At 34.1% G+C, this 21,911-nt stretch overlaps 3 protein-coding genes across 4 annotated transcripts; all 3 read left to right on the top strand.

The window, feature by feature from the left end:
• Window positions 215–4,756, top strand: LOC109351393 (UPF0160 protein-like). The gene is made up of 7 exons (XM_019592890.1): window positions 215–526; window positions 1,395–1,541; window positions 1,710–1,808; window positions 2,586–2,777; window positions 2,902–3,021; window positions 3,860–3,931; window positions 4,283–4,756. The coding sequence occupies exons 1-7, from the start codon at window positions 260–262 to the stop codon at window positions 4,505–4,507; spliced, it is 1,122 nt and encodes a 373-aa protein (XP_019448435.1). The 5' UTR covers window positions 215–259; the 3' UTR covers window positions 4,508–4,756.
• Window positions 5,980–12,412, top strand: LOC109351408 (PRA1 family protein A1-like). 2 transcript variants are annotated; one of them, XM_019592918.1, is made up of 8 exons: window positions 5,980–6,264; window positions 7,657–7,697; window positions 7,783–7,861; window positions 9,694–9,780; window positions 9,854–9,942; window positions 10,243–10,314; window positions 10,403–10,526; window positions 12,079–12,412. In XM_019592918.1, the coding sequence occupies exons 1-7, from the start codon at window positions 6,107–6,109 to the stop codon at window positions 10,504–10,506; spliced, it is 630 nt and encodes a 209-aa protein (XP_019448463.1). In that variant the 5' UTR covers window positions 5,980–6,106; the 3' UTR covers window positions 10,507–10,526; window positions 12,079–12,412. The 2 variants fall into 2 exon arrangements, with proteins under 2 accessions (XP_019448463.1, XP_019448460.1); XM_019592915.1 differs by having other exon boundaries at window positions 12,063–12,412.
• Window positions 16,465–20,084, top strand: LOC109351373. Its single transcript, XM_019592867.1, has 2 exons — window positions 16,465–19,122; window positions 19,275–20,084. Exons 1-2 carry the CDS (start codon window positions 16,594–16,596, stop codon window positions 19,548–19,550), a joined length of 2,805 nt encoding a protein of 934 aa, XP_019448412.1. The 5' UTR covers window positions 16,465–16,593; the 3' UTR covers window positions 19,551–20,084.

Here is a 21,911-nt window from a genome sequence, read left to right as displayed (position 1 = left end):
CAACACATTAAATATTTAATTTTAACTAAAATTTAATTATTAGTGATAGCACAAAAAACATAAATACATTTGTCTTCGAATATGATGATACACTAAATATATATCTCTATATAAGTAAGAATTTTTTGTATTATTATTATCTTATTCATTGTTCATTTTCGATTGTCATTGACTCCTAAATCAATAATAATAAATAGTAAACCTTTGAAAAATAATTGGCAAAATGGTAAAACTAGGTCAAGGGTTTTAGGTTGTAATAATGTTGATGTTAGGAGCAGCAAGTATCAAAGCAACAAAGCCATTATTCTTCAATTTCTTCAATTTTCAAAAGCTCTCTATTCTTCCTTTCATGGCTACTTCATACTCTTCTTCTCCTTCTCCTTCTCCTTCTCCAGTTCACGCGTCTTTTAAGCGCGTGGGTACTCACAACGGAAGTTTCCATTGCGATGAAGCTCTTGGTTGCTTCATGATTCGACTCACTCACAAATTCTCTAACGCTGAAATCATTCGAACCCGTGATTCTCAGGTTCTTATACTATTGTGTCCTCAGATCAAAATCTATTTTTTTTGTTTTCTTCTTTGGTTGCTGGGATTTTTTTGTTTTCTGTTTTGTTGATGAGAAAAATATGTTTTTTTTTTGTTGTTTTTGTTTGGTTGATGAGAAAAATGTGTTCTTTTTTGTTGTTTTTGTTTGATTGATGAGAAAAATGTGTTCTTTTTTGTTTGATTGATGAGAAAAGTATGTTTTTTTGTTTTTGTTATTGCTTTGTTGATGAAAAAGTGTGATTTTTTTGTTTACATGGTGAGAAAATGTAAATAGGGTGATGCATTATGAGTTGCCAATATTATTTTTTTGTTTTTCCTTGAATTTTAATGATATGAGAGTGGCCATGTGAGGTAATGTTTGGTAGCAAGTTTTTCTATGCAACATTTAGTCAATGACCCAAAAAATCACTTTTATATTTATTTTCTCTTAAATGTTTTGTATATGGTGCGTGTTTGATTGCTGAGAAAATGTGGACAAAGGTGATGTTTCTTTAGTTGCTGCATAAATGTAGTTTTCTTTCAGCAAGTTTAATCATTTTTGAGCGAGAAATACATCAGTTTGTTTGAGAGGTTGTTCTATACCGAAATCTAATAAGTAACCGAAAAAGTACCATCGACTTTTGCTTTTAGTTCTTGAGAAAATTTGGACCCAGGAGTGGATTTTTCTATCCAGAACTTGTCACTTATGAGTGGGCTGGTGAGGTGTTGGTTTGTTTGGGGCGTTGTTTTGATACTTATTTGCTTTTTGGTTGTTGCCCTATTTGTTTAGCAACTGGCTGATGTAGTTGAAGTTTGTATCTCTTAGTATCTATTCGAGTTTTGGTTTAAAATAAATCATGGATCTGTAGGTGTTGGAGGGTCTTGATGCTGTTCTTGATGTTGGCGGAGTGTATGACCCCAGCCGTGATCGGTATGATCATCACCAGAAAGGATTTGGAGAGGTTTTTGGGCATGGTTTCTCCACAAAACTGAGTAGTGCTGGTCTTGTTTATAAGGTAATTTTTTTATCTTTACAACCACTTCTGGTCTTGGTTTTATCACTTCTTGCCGATGTCACCTACCTAATTGGAATGGTAGCTAATTCCTCTATTGTAGTAAAATTACCTACCTAATTGGAATGGTACCTAATAATTATAGTATACTTTTCTTTTTTCTCTCTGTAGCATTTTGGAAAGGAGATTATAGCCAATGAACTTAGGGTAAATGAAGAGCACCCAGATGTGCATCACATATTTTTGGCTGTTTACAGAAGTTTCATGGAGGTAATGAATTTTGAATTTTATTCTCTTCCCGTGCTTTCTGATTTTGTATACTTTGTACGTTCTTTTTGTTTTTTAATTATGTTCTTATTGAGTAAAATCCGAGTTAAGGAGTCTTAAGGGAGGTTCACAAGGATAGTGGATGCTAAGGAGAATAAAACTTTTTTTCATTTCTTATTGCATCAAGATAGTGAGTGTTTCGAAGTATAGTTTCTATTTTCCGTCTTTATCATATCTAGTTTCTAACAGGTATGATGGGAATAGAGAAAGAAAGAGTATCAAAGAACTACTCGAACTAGAAGGATTGAATTTTGTATCGCAAATTCTTAACACAAGACGATATCAACATCAGCATTGTTTTATGATGAATCATTATTTTTTACTTAACTGAAATATGTGAATCAATATGTGGAAACATTTATGTGTGCATTTGCCTACAGTACTAATATTAGGCTCTTGGCCTGGTTGCTTCTCTTTAGTCATCGTGGGCATCTTCTAGAGTATAAGTTAGACAGTGGGACCTGTAGAAATAATTTTGACGTATAACGTTTGTTTTCTTCATCATCAACGCTATTGTTGGTAAAGTTTGAGTTATGAGTGCTGACATAATGTTTTTGTGAACTTGGGCTTTTGACGAGTTTTTGTTTCTTTTGTAGTTTGGGTGATATTGTGCATTTATTGTGTGGATGATTCCCTCATTATTTGAGATTCATTAATATTGGCTTGTGCAAAAGAGATATTTGTTCTTCCTTATGATGTGTGGATTTTTGTTTTTATCAGGCAATTGATGCTATAGACAACGGAATCAATCAGTATGATACAGACCAGTCTCCAAAATATGTGAATAATACACATTTATCCTCGAGAGTAGGAAGGTTAAATTTAGATTGGACAGATCTTGATCAGTCACCGGAAAAAGAAAATGAATCCTTTCAATGTGCCATGGCCCTTGCTGGCAGCGAGTTTCTCGATGTTAGTCTTCTCTCCTGATGCCTTTTCTTTTCGAAGTGTAACATTGATAAAGGGATTTAAATATTTTCTTGCCTATTTTTCCTTTTGCATTGTTGTTTAAACAAGCTACCCTCTCCCTTTGCAGAGTGTTCGATTTCATGTCGGTTCTTGGTTACCTGCTAGGTCAATTGTAAAGGAGACCCTTTTGGCTAGGCACACTGTTGATCCTAGCGGAGAAGTTCTAGTTTTGAATAAATTCTGTCCTGTAAGTTGGAAATTCTTGTCTCCCTCCTCTAATGTTTTTATAAAATTCGAAGTTGATTATGCAAGTTATGTAAATTTCACTAATCCACTGTCATATATTCAGACATCAGGATTTGAAGCTTGCATGTTGATGAATTATTCTAAAGCATTTATAATACAAAATTTCATGCTAAAATTAAAATTAGATAAAATTCCCGGAAACAAGATTTCTTAACTCATTTATTGAATAAGTTAATCCTGAAATCATCATTTGAAGCTTAAAAGTGTATATTGACTAACACCTTTAATGTTTCTTTTGATGAAAACTCCGAAATATTTCGTATGCCATGCAACTTTGCACGCAAACATTTACAAATACATTCAATTGGTGGAAACGGAATTTCCTAATCTGTTCAGCACTTCATTAAATAAGCTTATAAACTAGCTGGTAATTATTAGTGCCTTAGACTCTTCTATTCTCATGCAGAGTTATGTAAGTTTAATCTATCAATGTGCGATTTGAACCCTCACAACACAACTAGTAATAACGTAGTAAGCATGTAGCAAAACAACTTTCTGGATGGAGAGTGGTCTTATCTGTTGTTTAACAGCTATGCCGATCTCACTATTTTCTTACTTCCCGAGTAAAGTTGACATTTTTTCCAACATGGTGGACGCTGTTGCATAAGGTCTAGAATGGCATCTCTGAACCTGTTCAATTGTATAGGATATTTCCTTAACATGTTTTTCTCTTATACTAATTTTATCAATCTCTTTATTCTCCTTAGGATGTTAGCTTCTTGGTACTATTAGCACGAGTACTTTGTGAGAAGATATTAACTTGGTCTTGTTTTCTGCAGTGGAAGCTTCACTTATTCGAGCTTGAGGGGGAGCTGAAAATCGACCCTCCCATCAAATATGTTCTCTATCAGGTATGTATCCGATTTTTTTTTAATGGAAGGGTTTTAAATAGGAAAAGTGAGAATATACAAAAGTGATTATATGAATTACGTGAATTGCTTAAGTGATTTTGCATGTAGCATGTTGATAATTATATTCATGAATAATAAATATCCGGCTAGAGTTTTCGACATACTAAAAACCCAATTTCGTTAATTATGTTGGAATATTAATTGTTATAGAGTCTATATCACCATCACTATTTTAGAGTTCTATTGAGTGAAAATGTTAACATCCTCATGAAGGTTGTTATTGTTAAGGTTAGTATATCTTCGATTTCGGTTCCTTTAACATATCAGTCTATTTTTCAATACCCTTTACAGGACGAGAGAAGCAAGCAATGGCGAGTGCAGGCAGTTTCAGTATCTCCTGATAGGTTTGAGAGCCGAAAGGCTCTACCCGCACAATGGCGCGGTCTTAGGGATGATGAACTCTCGAAGGAGGCTGGCATTCCTGGTTGTGTTTTCGTGCATATGAGTGGATTTATCGGAGGAAACCAAAATTTTGACGGTGCCTTAGCCATGGCGAAAGCTGCTTTGAAGATTTAGGTCAAGGATTTATAACTTTCGGTGTTTTCGTCTATCGATTTTACAAATGCTTTCACATTAAAGTTTACTGATTGGATCGAAGACTCGGAAGGAGGCTGTGAATTCTATGTTTAGTTATTAACTTCTGTACTGATGGTGTTTAATCTTATTCAAATTTTGATTCCACAACATAACCATGTCTTGATGATGGTGTTGTTATTTGCACATGCCTCTCTTTTGATACTTTTCTTGGATAAAGTTTATAATTTATTTAGAGTGCACGATGATTTATGTTTTTCGATCTTATTAATTTAGTCTCTCAAAAAGTAAAAAACCCAAAATGGCCATAATTTTTTTCAAATGTAAGTCAAAATTGTTATTTTTATGGTCAAATTAGTCCATATCAATTATTGTAAAATATTCTACAAATAACTACACGTTTGAAATTTTTGGGACAAATTTTGGGTATTTTATATTTTGAGGGACCAAACTGGTAAGGTCGAAAAACATGAGGGAACGAAATGAGTATTTGCTCATTGATCTATTACATTTGTAACATTTTAATTCTCATACTCTTATATTGATTTGATTTTGCATGAAATATTCTATGATTTAATTTGGGTGGAAATTTCATTCAAGAAGGTATTCTTTTTATGTGGGCATCACAATTTTGAAATCTTGAAAAATCATGCTTGAAAGATGATTTTCACAATGATTCCATTTTTTAAGATTTAATCCCTTTCTCACCATATCTGCTATCCCTCGAATTAGTCAACATATCTATACGATATGACAATTATACCAGACATGTTAAAATTTTAAAAATATTGATCAAAACTGATTATATTATATTGTACCATACCAGTAAAAAATAGTTTGCATGTAAAAGAATTTCATAATTTCTAAAATGATACATTCAAGTTTCAAACTTTAAATTGAATAGATATTTATAATATGGTCAACCATTCAAATTTATATCATTTTATGGATAAACAATTTAATTAGTAAGCTTTGGTCGAATACTTTACATGCAATTTAGCCATATAATAAGAGTTCATGCACTAATGAAGTAATAATTTTTTAGTGAAAGATATATGTGCAAAAATTCTGTTAATCTATCATTTGTCATTTATTTTCAAATTATTTTTAACTTTTTAGAAAAAGTAAAACAAATGGACAATATATACCTTTCACATTGATTGCCATAAACAAATATTTTTATTAATAATTAAATAAATATAATATACGTCATTGTTAGACAAGTTTATAAATATTAAACCAATGGGAGTTGGTTCAAGTGGTACATGTTTGAATTCCCTTAAGTAAGAACTTGGTTCGAATCTTGTGGATAAAAAAATGCTCATTGGAAGTTGGAAGAGTTAGCATGTAGATATTCCCGGCTCCTCGGATAGGATTCCAGTCTGGAAACAAAAAAACAAAAAAGTTTCTAAATATTAAAATCATTATGTTCATTAATATTGTATGAAAAGGTTTGAGATCAAGAATCCATTTTCATTTCTCTTCTTTCCCTTTCTTCAAATTTGAACAAATCAAAAAACTCTTTCAATTTTCCTTCGTTCTTCAAACAAATCGATTTTCAAATCCATCAAAACCCTAGAAATGGATTGGGGAAATGTCACGGCGGAGGATCTCCTCGACGCCCTCCGTGAAGTCGATTGGTCATCGCCGCCACGTCCTCTCTCCGAATTCTTCTCCAAATTCACCTTCCCTCGATCCTCCAACAAATGGAATAGCCGCCTCAAATGCAATCTCTACTAGTACGATTTCTTCTCTTTTTTTAGAGTAAAGACCTATTTCGGTATCGGTGAATATTTGCGTTTACCAATTTGGTCGCTGAAAAATTGAAAATCTCAAAATGTTCTCGATATATGAGTGATATTTAGGATTTTTTTTTTCCGGGATCAAATTGGTACACGCGATTTTTTTTAATCAGTTTTAGTTTTTTAGTTTGTTAGGAATCTATGGAAAATGGTAAACGTGTAATTTTAGTTTCTTTTGTTATGGGCTTAATAGAAAGAAGAAGGGATTTAGGAATTACTTAAGAATTTGAATGATTGTAGTACACGTAACAGGGATTCCTATGGAAGAAAGGAACACTAAGTTGTGTGATTGAAGAAGAAAGAACGGAGTTGAGTTTGTTTAGAGATTGCAACTGAATGAATCTATAACAGTATTGGGGAAGAGGCCATTTATAGTACCTCTGTACAATTGGAAACTGAAAACGGAATAGAGGGAAATGACGGTTGTAACTGTCATAGCTGTCTTGATGACAGCTCACTAGCTATGTATTTGCATGAATGTTGTTAGGGACTTAGGTCCGTTTGTGAGTTGAGTTTTGGAGGGGAATGAAAAGAAAAGAAAGGCTTCGCAAACAGACCCTTAGTGTGCATACTGGTAAGATAAGTCTCACGTCGGGTGTGAATATGACTGAGCTAATGCTTATAGGACTTAGACAACCCTCACCTTATGATCTAGCTTTTGGGTTGAGTTAGGTCTAGTCATTCTAATACACACTAAAAAGAAAGTTTTCCGCTTTTTCATGGTTTATTTATGAGAATTCCATGTGAGTACTTAAACTACTACTAAACAAGGGCAGCCAGCCCGTGAGGCCCCTACCTGTTGAATTTGGGGATGGTACATGTACGCAATCTTATTCCATGATGCGGGGAGGTTTTTTCTAAGATTTGAACCATTGACCTACTCACAGGAAAGCAACTTACCTCTGTGTTGAGGCTCACATTCAAGGCATAAACCTTGCTACTCTAAGATAAAATAATCGCAAATTAAATCAGTTTCCGTGTGCAAGTAACTGCTCATGCAATTCTGGATTGGGGTTGTGGTTAGATAAAACTCTTCCTAAGGTGACCATTTTAAGAATCACTAGACCTCACCTAACCACTATCCTAAGCCTATAGGTTAAACTGGTAGTAAGGTATGGGATACATTGGTCATGGGCAAGAAAAAAGAAATCGTCTCTGTTAGCTAGCTATCCACACCCAAACATGGATAATAATATTATTTACTATAAATAGATTTGGGGAATGGCATGGTTAGTTTGTCTTTTCAACCATCGCTACAAAACAGAACAATATATGTTTTGAATATCTAATTTGATGTTTTTATTTAATAAGTAATGTTTTTATTTGCAGCTATCGGACCAACTACTTCATTTTGATTGTTTCTGTTCTCAGTAAGTGAACATAGTTAATATCATTTATTCATTTTTCCCATTGATATATGCCTTCCTGTCTCAACATTCACGTTTTGACTTGTAGTATTGGGTTTCCTTCGGCGGCCGCTTGCTATAGTCGCTGCCTTTCTTACTGCACTTAGCATTGCTTTTCTAAACGACAGGTAATCAACTTATATATATATATATATATATATATATATATATATTTGTGTGTGTGTGTGTGTATTCTATTACATCACATTATCGGTGGGAATTAACATGACTTCAGTTCACATACAGCATATTCTAATAGTGCTTTACTACTTGAGTGGACCAGTTTTGTATCAGTTAGGATATTATTGCTATTTATTGTAACCATAGTTTTTTCATGATTCAGTGTTATTTTTGTTTCGCATCATAGTTAATAAAAGCCCTAACAACAAAGTAGCAGTTTAACATGTTCAGTCATAACTTTTTTATTATGTGACATGGATGCCATATTTTTTGGGGGTAGCTGTGCAAAGGAAATCTTGTGCTTCCTTTGGTAGGAAACTCTGGTTTTCATAAGATAACTTTAAGCAAAGACATGCTTTTTAAGTAACCTGGGAAAAGCTGCATATGGTGATTTTCTAGTTGACATGTCCCCTTGATTTTAATTAACTACAAGGCCTAGCCCCATACATATGATCATAAAGTTAGAAGATTTGGTTGTTTTCCTTCTATTTTCAGATGTAGTTGCGTTGGTGCATGATTTGTGTAAAGAAGTGATAAAATAGATATATAGATTATGGCCACCTTGCTGTTTTGGCCTTAAATAATTTGGGAAGTACATCAACTTTGTAATTTTTTAAATCTTGAGATTTGCAGAGAAGCAAATATGCTTAGCATGGAATATAAAAATATCTGTTAGATAAAAGCTTAATTGATGTTTAAAGACATTTTATCAGATTTGGAGTTTAGGATTTCAGATTAGCTACTTTACTTCATGTTCAACTCAAGCAGTAGCATCATTGGCTTTTCCCATGACTCGTGTAATGGTAATTTATATGTTTAGACTCTGGTTCCCTACCAGTCTAGTGTGAAAAGAGGGACTTTAACTGTTGATTTATGGCAATGTAAAATCATGTGTTACTGTGTTTTTATCATGGTTATAAAAGAAAATAAGAGAACTTCAATGGTTTGACTATAGCACTTTAACATGAAGGGGGCCTTGTGGGAGAGGTGGCAGTGAATCAGTTAAACTGGCAGAGTTATGATTTTATGACATCTATGGTTTGATCTTAATTTTTAAATAATTGATTGTGGTCGAGTGTAAGCAGTGTAATTTAACACTGCTGTAAACCATCCCTCCTTGTGTGTGTGTGTGTATATATATAGAGAGAGAGAGGGAGGTAGAGGTAGATAGTATTTATGGCTGCATTTTTTAGAGTAAATATCAATTCAGTTGTCCAAAGATGAGAGCGTCATGAGGTGGGTCCTGGAAAGATTTGTGTCACCAATAAGTCCTAGAACGACTACTATAGTGACATTTTAAAACTTTTAGGGACTTATTTGGTGACACAAAATTTTCAGGATCAAACTAGTGATACTCTCATCTTTGGAGGATTGGATTGATTATTTACTCGGCTTTTTATTACAATTCTTTTGACTTGGATGTTGGCCATATTGCCTTGCACAAATAAGTAAATTGTGTGATTGTATCACGGTAGAGAATTGTTTGTTAAATGAAAACATGGCAATTATCCACACAAAGAACTTGCCAATCTGGTTATTTTGACAAGTAATGTGTTTCTACACTACGGTTATGCTTGACTACATAATCTTGTTGAAATTAGGTGGAAGTGTTCACCATAAAAAGGTTGTTTAGTTATAATATATAACTAGCTGAAGCATGTGTTAATCTATAATTAAGAAAAGCAATTTAACTTTTCATGTTTGGCCTAATTGCTCAATTAAGCAATTTAACTTTTTGCTTCAACTTTATGATATTGCTTAATTCGTATAATTTTTGCAGCTTTGCAGGCACCTTTAGTGAAAAGGTGTCGCGAACAGTTAGGCGATTCTCACCACATTTAGCTGCAAAGATGAGACCTCCTCTCACGTGAGTATGTTTGGTTGTTAACTTTGTAAGAGTTCAGTTTTTGTTGTATTGTTAATAAGTATTCAATTTCCAGGCCTGTTATTCGAGGACGTCCATCATCTAAGAGAGCAATTTATATATGTGGTCAGCCTCGTTGGGTGTTTGTATTGATGTCTTCTTCTGGTAATTGAAGCCTATGGATTAGGAACCATCTTTCTTTTATTAATAGTAGTCAGGAAGTTCGGACAGGAGGGTGAGCTTGGTGCAATGGTAAGGTTGTTGCTTAGTGACCATGAGGTCACAAGTTCAAATCCTGGAACTAGTCTCTCGGCTTGTGGGGGTAAGGTTGTGTACATCTACCCTCCCCATACCCTATTAAGTGGGAGCCACGTGCGCTGGGCTGCCGCCCAGGAAAGTTCAGACAACCTTGCACTTATACTTCTTATGTCATTATTACTAACTTGTCTACAAATTCTTTTGCAGCAAGTTTCTTCCTTTGGTTTGTTTCTGCTGGTCTCCTAACTGTTTTGTGGGCACTTGCTATTGGTCTTCTAGGTACATCACATACTGATAAGTTTTACTATTTAATATTTTTTAGCATTGTTGTTTTCTTTTAAGTTGGATACTCTCTTGCTCCATTCAGCTACCATCCTGCATGCAAGCTTTAGAACACCTAACTTGAAAGCACGATTGAACACATTCCGTGAAGAATTTCGTGCAGTGTGGCGCAACTATAGTGAGCTGTAGCTGCCATAAATTTTCTTAATGTGAGTGCTCTCTGCCTTTACAACTTACGCATGATCAAGTTCTTAAATGTGGTTAATGTACAATTTACAAAATATGTATAGTACAACTCCTTTTTGAAAGTGACTGAGAGACATATATAGCTTATAGGTATTAAGATGTAAGAGTAGCCTCATAAGTTGGCACAGCAATGTAAGAGATGCTCCATGTTAAAGGAAGACCTAAGAAAATGTTCGGGAAAACTGTTTTAAAAACTTCAATCTGTTGTAGACCCCGGTAGCATTGATCAATGTAGGTGGCCTGAACTAGAGGGTTAAACCTTCGGTTTAGTATTAGTGCTCAATGAGTTAAAGCATTGGTTGTAGCTGCAGTGGGGTAGTAGAAAGGGATGCAGCTATGGATCACAGTATTCAAGCTAGTGATCCGCGGCATAACAGACTGCCTCTGGCACTGGCAGTGGTAAATAGGTGAAAGGGAAATTCAGTTGGGGTGAGTGGGGATAAATGTAAAGGGAGAATAAAAGGGAGGCATAAGTTATGGTTTTTGGGGCTCTTGGGCAGAGAGGCTTGCAGCCCCTCAAAGTTTTGGTGTATCGTTTCCATTTTGTTTTTGTTCTAGTTTCACTACGGAGAACGAGGAATAGGGCATTTGCAATGATATATAGGTGAGAAGGGGAATTCAGTTGGGATGAGTAGGGTTAAATTTTACAGGGAGACGGCTTGCAGACCCTTGAAGTTTTGGTGTATCGTTTCGATTTTTTGTTTCTGTTCTAGTTTCACTATAGAGAACGAGGAATAGGGAGGGATACACTTATTCTGGGAAGCTCACCATTTTTCTGGACACATCCTGACCCTTTTCCAACGGCCACACCCTCTGTTGAATCTTTCTGTTCAACAAGAAATGAAAACAACTATCACTATCTGTTTCCTGGGTAGTTGGGTTTACTTCTGTTAGACTATCAATATTTATGTAAAAAATCTATAGTAACTATATTTATCTTGATTAGATTACAAGAAGTAGTTCCTGCTTATTAGGCTAGAGATTGATATGTTAGCTTATAATACTCTTAAAGTAATTGTAAATCAATTCATAAGTATGAAAACATGTGTAGCCCACTAGCCCGACACAATTTCCCCTTTCAGTATGAGGTGGTGCCCATCCTCTGTAACCTAATATTTCATTATTCTACTCCAAAATTCCTGGAATCTTTGAATATTTCATTATTCTATGCTATAACCTTTGAGCAATAATGATGAATATGTCTCAGATTTTGAGTATTTATATGGGTGTATCAAAAAACTATTTGCATTGTATCTGCTATAGTGCTATACTCTGTAGCCACTGCTCTGCAAATGTACTGATATACCGTTTTTGAAGGTTGACCACTCTACACTACTAACTCTGATTCACTACTATAGATTTGATGATGATGATGGCATTGTTTTTTAGTACATTTCTGTTACATTGTGTCACTTGGATACTTGTTTTTTTTTTAAATCGCAACATTGTTCGTTGTAATGTTGATGCTGATGATAAAACTGATAAATCTTTCCTATTAGGTGTTGCCCTTTTCGGTCAAAGTCAATGTCCTTTAGGGGGGGAATGGAATTTTCAAGTGAAGGCTGCCAATTATTGAAGATTATCTACAGATTGTAAATGGTCAGAAATGTTGGGTTTCTTTGAAGTACACTGTTTTCGTTCTTGATTATGTTTCCGATGAAACATTGCTACTTGCTGCTGTAAGTCTGATATGTCACTATACTACTATTTATAGTTGTCACAGTCCCTAATTGCCTTGACAAATTTGTGATAGAAGATAGTTATGTCTCTTTCTTATTAGTAAGCTACATTCATTTTGGATAGTTTGGTTACTTTTATGAAAAAATATTAAAATGATACCCTTCCTTTCTATGCTATCTTTAGTCAGTGTTATCAAACTTGAATCGGTCAGTGAACTGGTAAACTGGCACAAACCAATAGAAACCGGTGTGAACCGGATAGGTTCACAGTTTATTAATCTTGTAGTTGATTTAACAATAACCTAGCCTTTATTCCATTAGGTGTGATCGTCTACATGGATCGAACAACGCCATAATATTCTATTATAAATCATGTTTAATCTTGTAGTAGATTAATTTAGTTTTGCAAAAGTTCAGGTAGCAGGACCTATTGTTGTTTAAGAAATGCAACAACCATTTATTTGTTACATATTCAAACTCATTATATAGGCACAAATCATTATGCCAAGTTTTTTTAATGTAATAATACATATATAACAGGTTTTGGCTTCAATCAGTGATTTATTTGGTTCAACCAATGTATTAGTACCTGATTGAGTTGATTATTGTTGTGTTTAATGATAAACACATACTAAACTATAGAAAATTGATCTTTTATCACATGCCTTTTTTTAATGGTGGTTAACAAATGATGGAAGATTTACTGTCAGTGTTATACATATTAAATCTTTTTTTAATACTTGTTACATAATGTGTTATATTCCAAAATCGTTATTATTTTCATGCTTGTTATGTGGGTAGAGATTATTCTATAAAAAAATAAAAACGGTTTAATTGCTACCCACTAAATTAATTTATTTTTTGTTAATTGGACGGTGATAGAGTTATTTCTTCGCTACAAGGTAGTCTTTTTCAATGAGATTTGGTAAGTGATTCCATTCTTTAATGACACTTCTGGTGAAATTTTTTGGGTATTTAGAATCCGTGTTCCTGATCTACCACCTCTTCCTCTATTATAGCTAAAACCCCCTCTTGCTCTAAAATTTCCATTAGGGACAGAGTTGGTTCCTCTGGTTTGGAAATCTTGTTTGGTATCGAGGGATAGCAAAGTGCCTTGTGTTTCAAGATTATTAGGAAGGGGTTCTGTTGTTGTCTTTTTTGTTGAATAAGCATGGAGAAGGCTTTACTGATGGTGGGTAGGGGTTGATTGAGCATAATCTGAGATCGAACATGAGCATATTGCTCATTTAACCCTTTGAGAAATCGAATGACATAATCCTCTTACATACATCGTTTTACATCTTGAATGATTCCATGCGTGCAATTCTCAAGGCATGGACAACTTCTAATAGGTCTGAAAATCTCTATTTCTTCCCATATAGTTTTTAATTGAGTGTAAAATTCAGATATATAGAGGTTACCCTGGTTAAGATTTTGATATAAGAAAAAGATAAAGTTATGTTTTTAAAATAGATAAAATTTGTGTGATCGAATATATTTAACTATAAATTATTGCTTTCAATTGTTTATACATTTAATTACTGTATATACAAATCCAAATAATAAGAATGTGGATGACAAACATAGCTAGTAATAATAAATAAAGGGTTACCACCCAAATTTGAAATCACACAATTGTACTGTTTCCTTTCTTCTTTAAAAAAATAGTGATTGCTTACAACAAATAGATGTATAAAACTACATTTGTTCACAAACAAGTATTGAAAATATTTTATTGTCTCAGTATAGAATTGCTTAAACTATAGTTTTTCAACTATTACTATTCTCAGCTCAATAATTTGAGTTGTTTATAGTGTGACACAAATACTTCAAATATACTTTTTATAATGATAAATATAGTTGGGGTTGACGTTCGCACTCACTCTTTGCTTACACTCTGATTCTTTGTTTCATACCATTTAGAACAATCAATTCATATAAACACCTCAATATGACTAACTGCTAATGTCTTTGTGAGTTAATCACTTATGCAAGAAAGTCCAATGTCTAACAACTTTGATACATAAGAATAAGAAATATGACTTACAACATTTTACCTCTATGTAGGGTTGGAAACAAGCTGAACCAAATCGAACTAGAGTTCGGTTCAACTCGATAAAAATTGGTTTAGCTTGAAACTCGACTCGAGTTCGATACGAGTTATATATATAATAACAATAACTATAAAAAAATAAGGCATGAATCATAATAAACATACAAATTAGTATATATATATATATATATATATCGAGCCAGTTCATGAATCTAACAAGTCGAACTGTATCCAACTTAAGTTTGGCTCATTTATTTAATGAGCTTAATTTCTAGCTCAAATTTGATTCATTTGGTTCATGAACTAAGTTTCTCGAGCTAAATAACAAATCGAGTTTCGAACAAATATCGAGTTGGTTCAGTTCATTGTCAGTCATACCCTTATGTATAGTGATTCATGCATGTAAGATGTTGTAAGATGCGTAAAATATGCAACACCTCAATCGTGCTAGCCGCCAATGTCTTGGTCTATACTAGCACTTTATCATAAGTAGATCTATGTTTAGTAACTTATACAAAGATAAAATCCAGTTATATGTGCTTTCAAGTACATCTCTAGTTCTAGTAAATTATATTATTCAGTTTGAGAGTTATAAAATCACAATATTAGTTCTATGTCTAGATACAAAAAAACGTGACATACATGCAATGATAAATCTTACAAGTCTATGTTTAACAAATACAATATTTGTTGAATAAAATAAATTCAGAACAATGCAAACATACTTAAGCAAATATTCTAAATTTTGATCAAACTATATGCAAGTATTAAGTAAAACAATACTCAAATTGAAATGAACTTTGTCTTGGATTAATATTGAATTAGAGATGTTTATATTGAGATTATACTACATTTACCCTAATTAAATGTTGCTTAGCTACTCATATTCACAATGTGTAACTATCTTTAATGAAGTATTTAGAAGTCTTTAAATAATGTCCTGAATCTGACTTCTGCACTTAGAGTTGGAACAAAAAATAATAATGAAGAGAGATCAACTCCTATATTATTCCATGATATACTATATTTTCTTGACTTAATTACATTTGTCATTATTTTTTTTTGTTTAAATACACTTATCTTTCCAACATAGTTAATTAGTCGATGTAATGTATGTATATAATTTGGGGCGATTTAGTTAATTTCACTCATTTTATTGGATGAAGATGACGAAGAGGGTACACATTTGTTGTCCCACAAATCAGATATGATTGGTTGATTAATTATACAATTATAAATGCATGCCCGTAGCTGAGGTCACTGGTCAGAATCATGAGACAATGTTGGGATCCGCAAAAACCGAATACTAAGTCTTACTAATGGGACCCACCGATTTCTTGAAAACTAAACGCTCTCACTCTCACACATTCTCTCTTCACTTCCTATCTTTTTTTTCTTTTTTCTCAGTTTAACTTAGAACAAATAAAGATTGATGAGTTATTGCCACCATTCCCACATTTTCTTCTTCTTTTTTTGGTAAGAATCTTACTTCAACTCCTTTTTATTTCTATTTCAGGCTATAAGTGTGGACAAAATTAAGTAAAAATCGAATCTTGGGTTCAAAAGAAGTGAATTTATTGATGTTTTTATCTCTCTATTTGGTAAGGAATATGGGTTTTTTTCTTCTTGATTTTCTATGAATAGGGTACCTTTTTGTTTTTATTTTATATTTCTAATTTTTAATTATAAATTTGAGTATTGTATAGATTATTGAATGTGGGGTGGGTATTAGAATACCATTGTTTTGTTCTTTCTGTTGATATTTTTATAGAAAATGATTAAATAGAACAGATGTTATGATTTTAGTGTCTGAAGGATATAACTTATCTCCTTATAGCCGACGATATTTTATTCTCTTTCTTAAACCAGCTCATAGTTTTGCATAGTGTTACCATATGTATATGATTCTCTTTTTTGGGTTTCTGTTATGTAATTATGAGTAGTTGCCATGAATTTTTAGAAAGCTCTTATTTTTTGCTAGCAGTTGTTAGTGGAATTAACTCCAATGTTGTCTTTGTTTTGTTCACTTAATTGGGACAATGTCAAAATCATGTTTCAATGTTTTCATAATCAATATTGTTGTTTGTGTTTGGTGCCATAATGAAAGTACTAAATTATCCCCTTGAATGTTTAATATTTCATGTCATGAAGTAACAACGAGGTGTTGGTCTAGTGGTGTATGGTCTCGTTAGATCCTTAGGTAGACCAAAAGGTTAAGGGTTCGATTCCTGGGAGGGACAGTTACACACTTCGAAAGGAATCAGTTCCTTACACATAAGTTTGAGTATATATTTTGCCATGCCATTCAACGAAAAGCCAAGCAATGAGTTGCTGAAACCTGCTGAGGGCATGGGATTTGGTTTGGAGCTCGGGAAGGTCAGCTCAAAGACAGCAGCTAAAGAATGTCCTGTATTGCCTCAATCGAATTCAATTCCAAATGACAAGTTCAAATCGAAGAATGGTGTTGGTCCACAATACAGTGATCTCAAACAAAAAGGAAAGCAGGTTGTAGAAGGTAAGATTCAGAACCGGGAGGGTGTGAAGAAAAGTGCAACCGGAAGTGATGAGCTTGTCAAGCACATGTCTAATTTGCCAGGTTATCTCCTGCGTACTGAAAGACGAGAGAATTTTCAAGAGAACGCTTTCAATGTGGGGGTGCTAGATTGGTCACGACTTGAACAGTGGAAGCACAAGCATATCCCAGTACCATTTAGAAACTTCACATCATTCAGTAGCAGTGAATCATCATCAAGAACAGCCACCAAATCACCAACTAGTGTTCGCGGCAAGGAAAAACTTGATAACAATAAAGCGTTGCTTTCTTCAAGTATCAGGCCATCTTATAGGGAATACCTTCATGAGAGAACTAAACATCCCAGTCCTAGTGTCAAACAATTTGAGTCTTCTAAATGTGAAACTAAGAACATTGGAGATGAGCCGATAATGACAGTGTTGGCATTTAAGTCCATTGGAAAATCTCACTCAGATATATCTCTTGAAAAGGAGAGGAAGAATGACTATCGTAAAAGAACTTCACGTGTCAGAAAATTTGCATCGAACTTGCAGCACCATGGGGTTTCACATGTTGCTAATGAAAATGCAAATGTCAAGGATGGTGGAACTAAGCATAGCATGGAGGGTTTGCAAGGGTATAATCACAAGGTAAAATCGAGAAATCGTAAGTCTAGCTGTGATATGGGACAGCCATCAGTAGAACCCAAACACAAAGGGGTTAGTTCTAAGGAAATGAGTTCCAGCAGCAGTGAAAACAGGAAAAAGGAGCCGGACTTTAACATTGGTGATAAACATAGCCATGACAAGCAAAGTAATATTGTGCAGCTTTGTCCCCAAGAAATTGTGCAGTCAAGTTCTTCAGAGGATTTTCGGCTCTCTGAATTAAGAACATCATCAGATGAATTTTTTTCAGAATCAAGCCAAAGTAGTTCATCATATGTTTCATTCCCCGAGGAGAATTGCACCGAAGATGTATGCTCTAAAATCCCAAATTCGAGTGCACTGCCTTCTCTAGCTGGACTTACTTCAGAAACAATACAACAGAGACTTAGTACTGAAAATAAGATGTCTAGTCTGAAATCTGCAGGTCCTCGCTTTGATAAGGACATGTCATTAGACACTAAGTTGCGGCATGAGTGTGTTTTCAGTAATTTAAAGGAATCACTGGACAAAGAAACCGCTGAGCTGACAGCTCAGAGAGGCATGATGAATCCATCCCACAATCGTCGGTTGAGCTTCAGCTTAAGTCTTATTGGAAGAAGTTTCAGTTTTAAGGAGGGATCTGCTCTTCCAAAATTTAACTCCACATATTTCGGTGCAAATTCCGGTCCAGTGACGCCTCGACCTTCTGTTCAATGGGATAATCCAAGCAAAGAGGCATATAGTCATAACAGAGCCAGATTTAGCCCCGTGCGGAGATTGTTAGACCCGATATTTAAGCATAAGCTATCATCAGACATACAGCATTCAACTAAAAGCAGCCAGACATGTCGGGGAAGCAAGAATTCAATCAACTACAAAACAATCGATGTCAATGAATCACCGAAAGCTGAAAAGAGCAAGGGATCATCAGTTCATGGCCTCTTGCAACTTACAATAAAAAATGGGCTTCCTTTGTTTAAATTTGTGCTCAACAATGAAAGGAAGATTTATGCTGCTACTACTAAGAGTTTAGCATCACTGGAGAACGATGATTTAGGCTGCTGCTTTACATTTTACCTCGTAAATGAAACTAAGAAGAAAAGTGGTGGATGGATGAGTCATGGAAGCAAAGAAAAAAGTTACGGCTATGCCTACAGTATTGTTGCTCAGATGAAGTTTTCTTGCTCTAAAATCAATGAGCCGATCAATCAGAACTCCAAGATACAGCCTCTGGTTAGAGAGTACGTCCTATCGGGTGTTGAAGTTGGCCCGACTGATCATGGACAATCGAAGTTCATCCAGAGTAGGGAGCTCGCAGCTATTGTCATTGATTCCTCTTTTGAAAACTTAATTAATGAAGGGCTGCATGGTGATAAGAGTTTGTTGAAGAAGGAATGCGTAAAGTGCTTGTCAGACGAAAGATGCGTGTGCAGGTCATGTGTAAATTGGATCTCTGGTAGTACTACAGTTATACTTCCAGGTGCTGTACATGGCTCGCCAAATAAAGGCGAAACTTCACCATTGATCTATCGATGGAAAAACGGGGGATCGTGTGATTGTGGAGGCTGGGACATCGGGTGCAAACTGCTTGTGCTCTCCAACCAGAAGCATAGTTCAAATATTCCAAAAAGTTCGAAACCTTACCATGACCCTTTTCAACTTTTTGTTCAGGTATAGCTTTTTACATTTTGCCTAAGATCTTGCTTGTACACAATCATAGTTTATAGTATGTTGAAAAATAGTGTTGGGAAAGAGATCATCATTTTCCATTGACCATTGTGGATACTCCATTTGTAATATATCATCCTCGTCGATACTTTCAGGAAGGAGCTCAGCGAGACACGCCTTTTTTCACTTTGTCACCGTTAAAGGATGGATTCTACTCGATCGAGTTTAATTCAACAATCAGTCATTTACAGGCGTTCTTCATTTCGGTCGTGGTTTTAAGCTGCCAGAAACTACCAAGTTCCTTTGAAATGAATTGCATGCTTGAAGAGATCCTTAAGGAACCCTGTTCCAAGAACAACAGAAGATTTCAAGAGAAAGCACCAATGAAATATACTCCTATTCTACCACTCTCCCCTGTTGGCAGAGTTTAATTTCAGAAGAGGCTCATTTTGTTGCTTAATGTTCATAATTAGAGGGCGAGATTGTTGAGGTTTATTCAAGTGTGAAGAAATGGAAAAGGCCAATGGAATCATAGCCTTACGGTTTTGGTTTAAGACATGGTATCTCACTTGTGACTCTACACTCTTCTTATGATAGAATATTCAAAGATATTCAAGTAGATAAGGAGTAGCAAGTTAATGCAATGCAAAACATTTCCCTATTTTCTTCTTTTTACCTCTCGTAGAGGAAGAGGGAGACCAAAAAAATCACAGGGGAAATGATACAGAAAGACTTAGAGATCAATGTTTTGTCGAAAAACATGATTTATGATAGAATATTATGGCATCATTCGGTCCATGTTGTGGCAGAAAAGGGAATGGTTCTTTGTACTATTGTATTCTTTGTACAAAAGAACCATTGCATCAACATCATCCTTGTACAAAACAAAAAGTTAATGAATAAATATTTGTTATGATTAAGCTTTCATGCAAAATGATTAAGTGTTTATGATAAGGACCATGTCTATATATTACTATTTTGTGGCCTGAACAAATGCGGTTTCATTAAAATAGTCACAAATTCACAAATTCTTGAATATGCAGACAATAAAAAAACATTTTGACACTTATGAATTATGTTGAGTCTCTGTTACTTAGTCGAATAACTCAAAATTTAGTTATTTCAACTACATTAAATGAAGTTTCACTTCCGGAACTTAGAGGTTGATAGTTAAATAGTTGAAACAGTATAGCATGAAGCACTCGTTGTATCGTTAAATTGGTGAAATTTTGACAACTGGATATATTTGAATTCTAATAGATAGATGAAAAACCATCTTTAAATCCACATAAATTCATTAAATCATATTTTCAAATTATCTTATTCATCAATATTTAAACTTAATAGTAGATTACAGTTCATTCATAATTCAATTTTAATGAATTAGATGTATATTCAATCAATTTGATTTTTTTTAATTGTGACGAACAATTTTGTAAAATTCACAATTTAATAAAGCATTTTTTAATTAATTTTTCAAAAAACACTTTTTATTTTTAAAAAAATCACCTTTAAAAATCATTTTTTAATTTTTATAACAAACACGTTTTATAGAAGTGCTCTTTTGTATTTTTTTTTAAAACTAACTTTTTGTTACATTCTACAAGTATGAAGTTTAAAGTTAAGGAACAAACTTTTAATTTAATCATTTTCATATGTAATATTATTGATATCATGTGAGCAAATGCTAAGAGCATAGAAAAGTGAGTTTAATTTAATACAAAAAATCAAAGTAAAAATGAGAAACACGTAGAAGAAAAAGAAAGTTGAGATACCAAAGGAAATTGAAAAACAACAAAAAATTGTATATGAATGTTTGTTTTTTTTGGATGATTCGAGTTGTGAATAATGTTGTAAACACATCTTCTTACTTCCTGCCAAGTATACACAAATTCATAAGGTAAATTTTTTGCCAATTTTCCATTTCAAGTAGTTCAATTTAATCTAAACTCAGTAATACAATTCTTTATCCATTGTTTATAGAAACTCTAGTGCTCATATATGGTAATTTTCTTGAATCCTAAATCTCCAAGAAAATATTAAAAGTAAATTTTTTTGTTTAAAAAAAAAAAATAGGCAACTCACATTGAAGAAGAAGGTAGTTCCATAAGGACTTATTCTGATAATCACAAGAAACCAATGTTCTTAAAATCATTTTATATCGGTCGGTTCAATCATCCATGGTGTTACTAACCGTCCTTTGAGATAAAAGAAGTCTATCCAAATCAATATAAATTGAGGCTACACTAGAAGTAAATAGTGGCTTGAGTGTACCATTAGGGGCAATTCAATACCAACTTTCAGTTATTTCAATTTATATGAGTTCCTATCAACTTGTTCCGACCTAGGATACTAAGTTCATGAGCTTAGTCTTACTTCACCGTCGAGAAACGAAAGAAGACTTTCATCTCCAAATTTGACTCTGACGCACAACTCGTTTCTTTTTGTTTTTGGGGTGTGAATAGTGTCAAACCAAACTACCCAATAAGTATTAGCTCTCCCTGAAAAGGAGGTGATCTAGCCGCACCTTCCAGTACGGCTACCTTGTTACGACTTCACTCCAGTCACTAACCCTGCCTTCGACATCCCCTCCATAATCCAATTTTAACTTACATCGCTACAACTCACAATTACTAATGACACATCATTATCCCTCCATATATAATAAAGAAGATATTTGTTGAATCTCCTTGTGTGTCCTCATTTCCATTTCCATTTCCATTGTTATGTGTTATTTTGATCTTCACCATTATATTATAGCTATGTTAGCATAGTGTCTCTATGAATAATAT

This window comes from Lupinus angustifolius, chromosome LG01 (genome assembly GCF_001865875.1).
Source record: "Lupinus angustifolius cultivar Tanjil chromosome LG01, LupAngTanjil_v1.0, whole genome shotgun sequence".
Taxonomy (NCBI): Eukaryota; Viridiplantae; Streptophyta; class Magnoliopsida; order Fabales; family Fabaceae; genus Lupinus; species Lupinus angustifolius.
The sequence above is the reverse complement of the archived record's forward strand: the minus strand, read 5'-3'. Positions and strand labels throughout refer to the sequence as shown.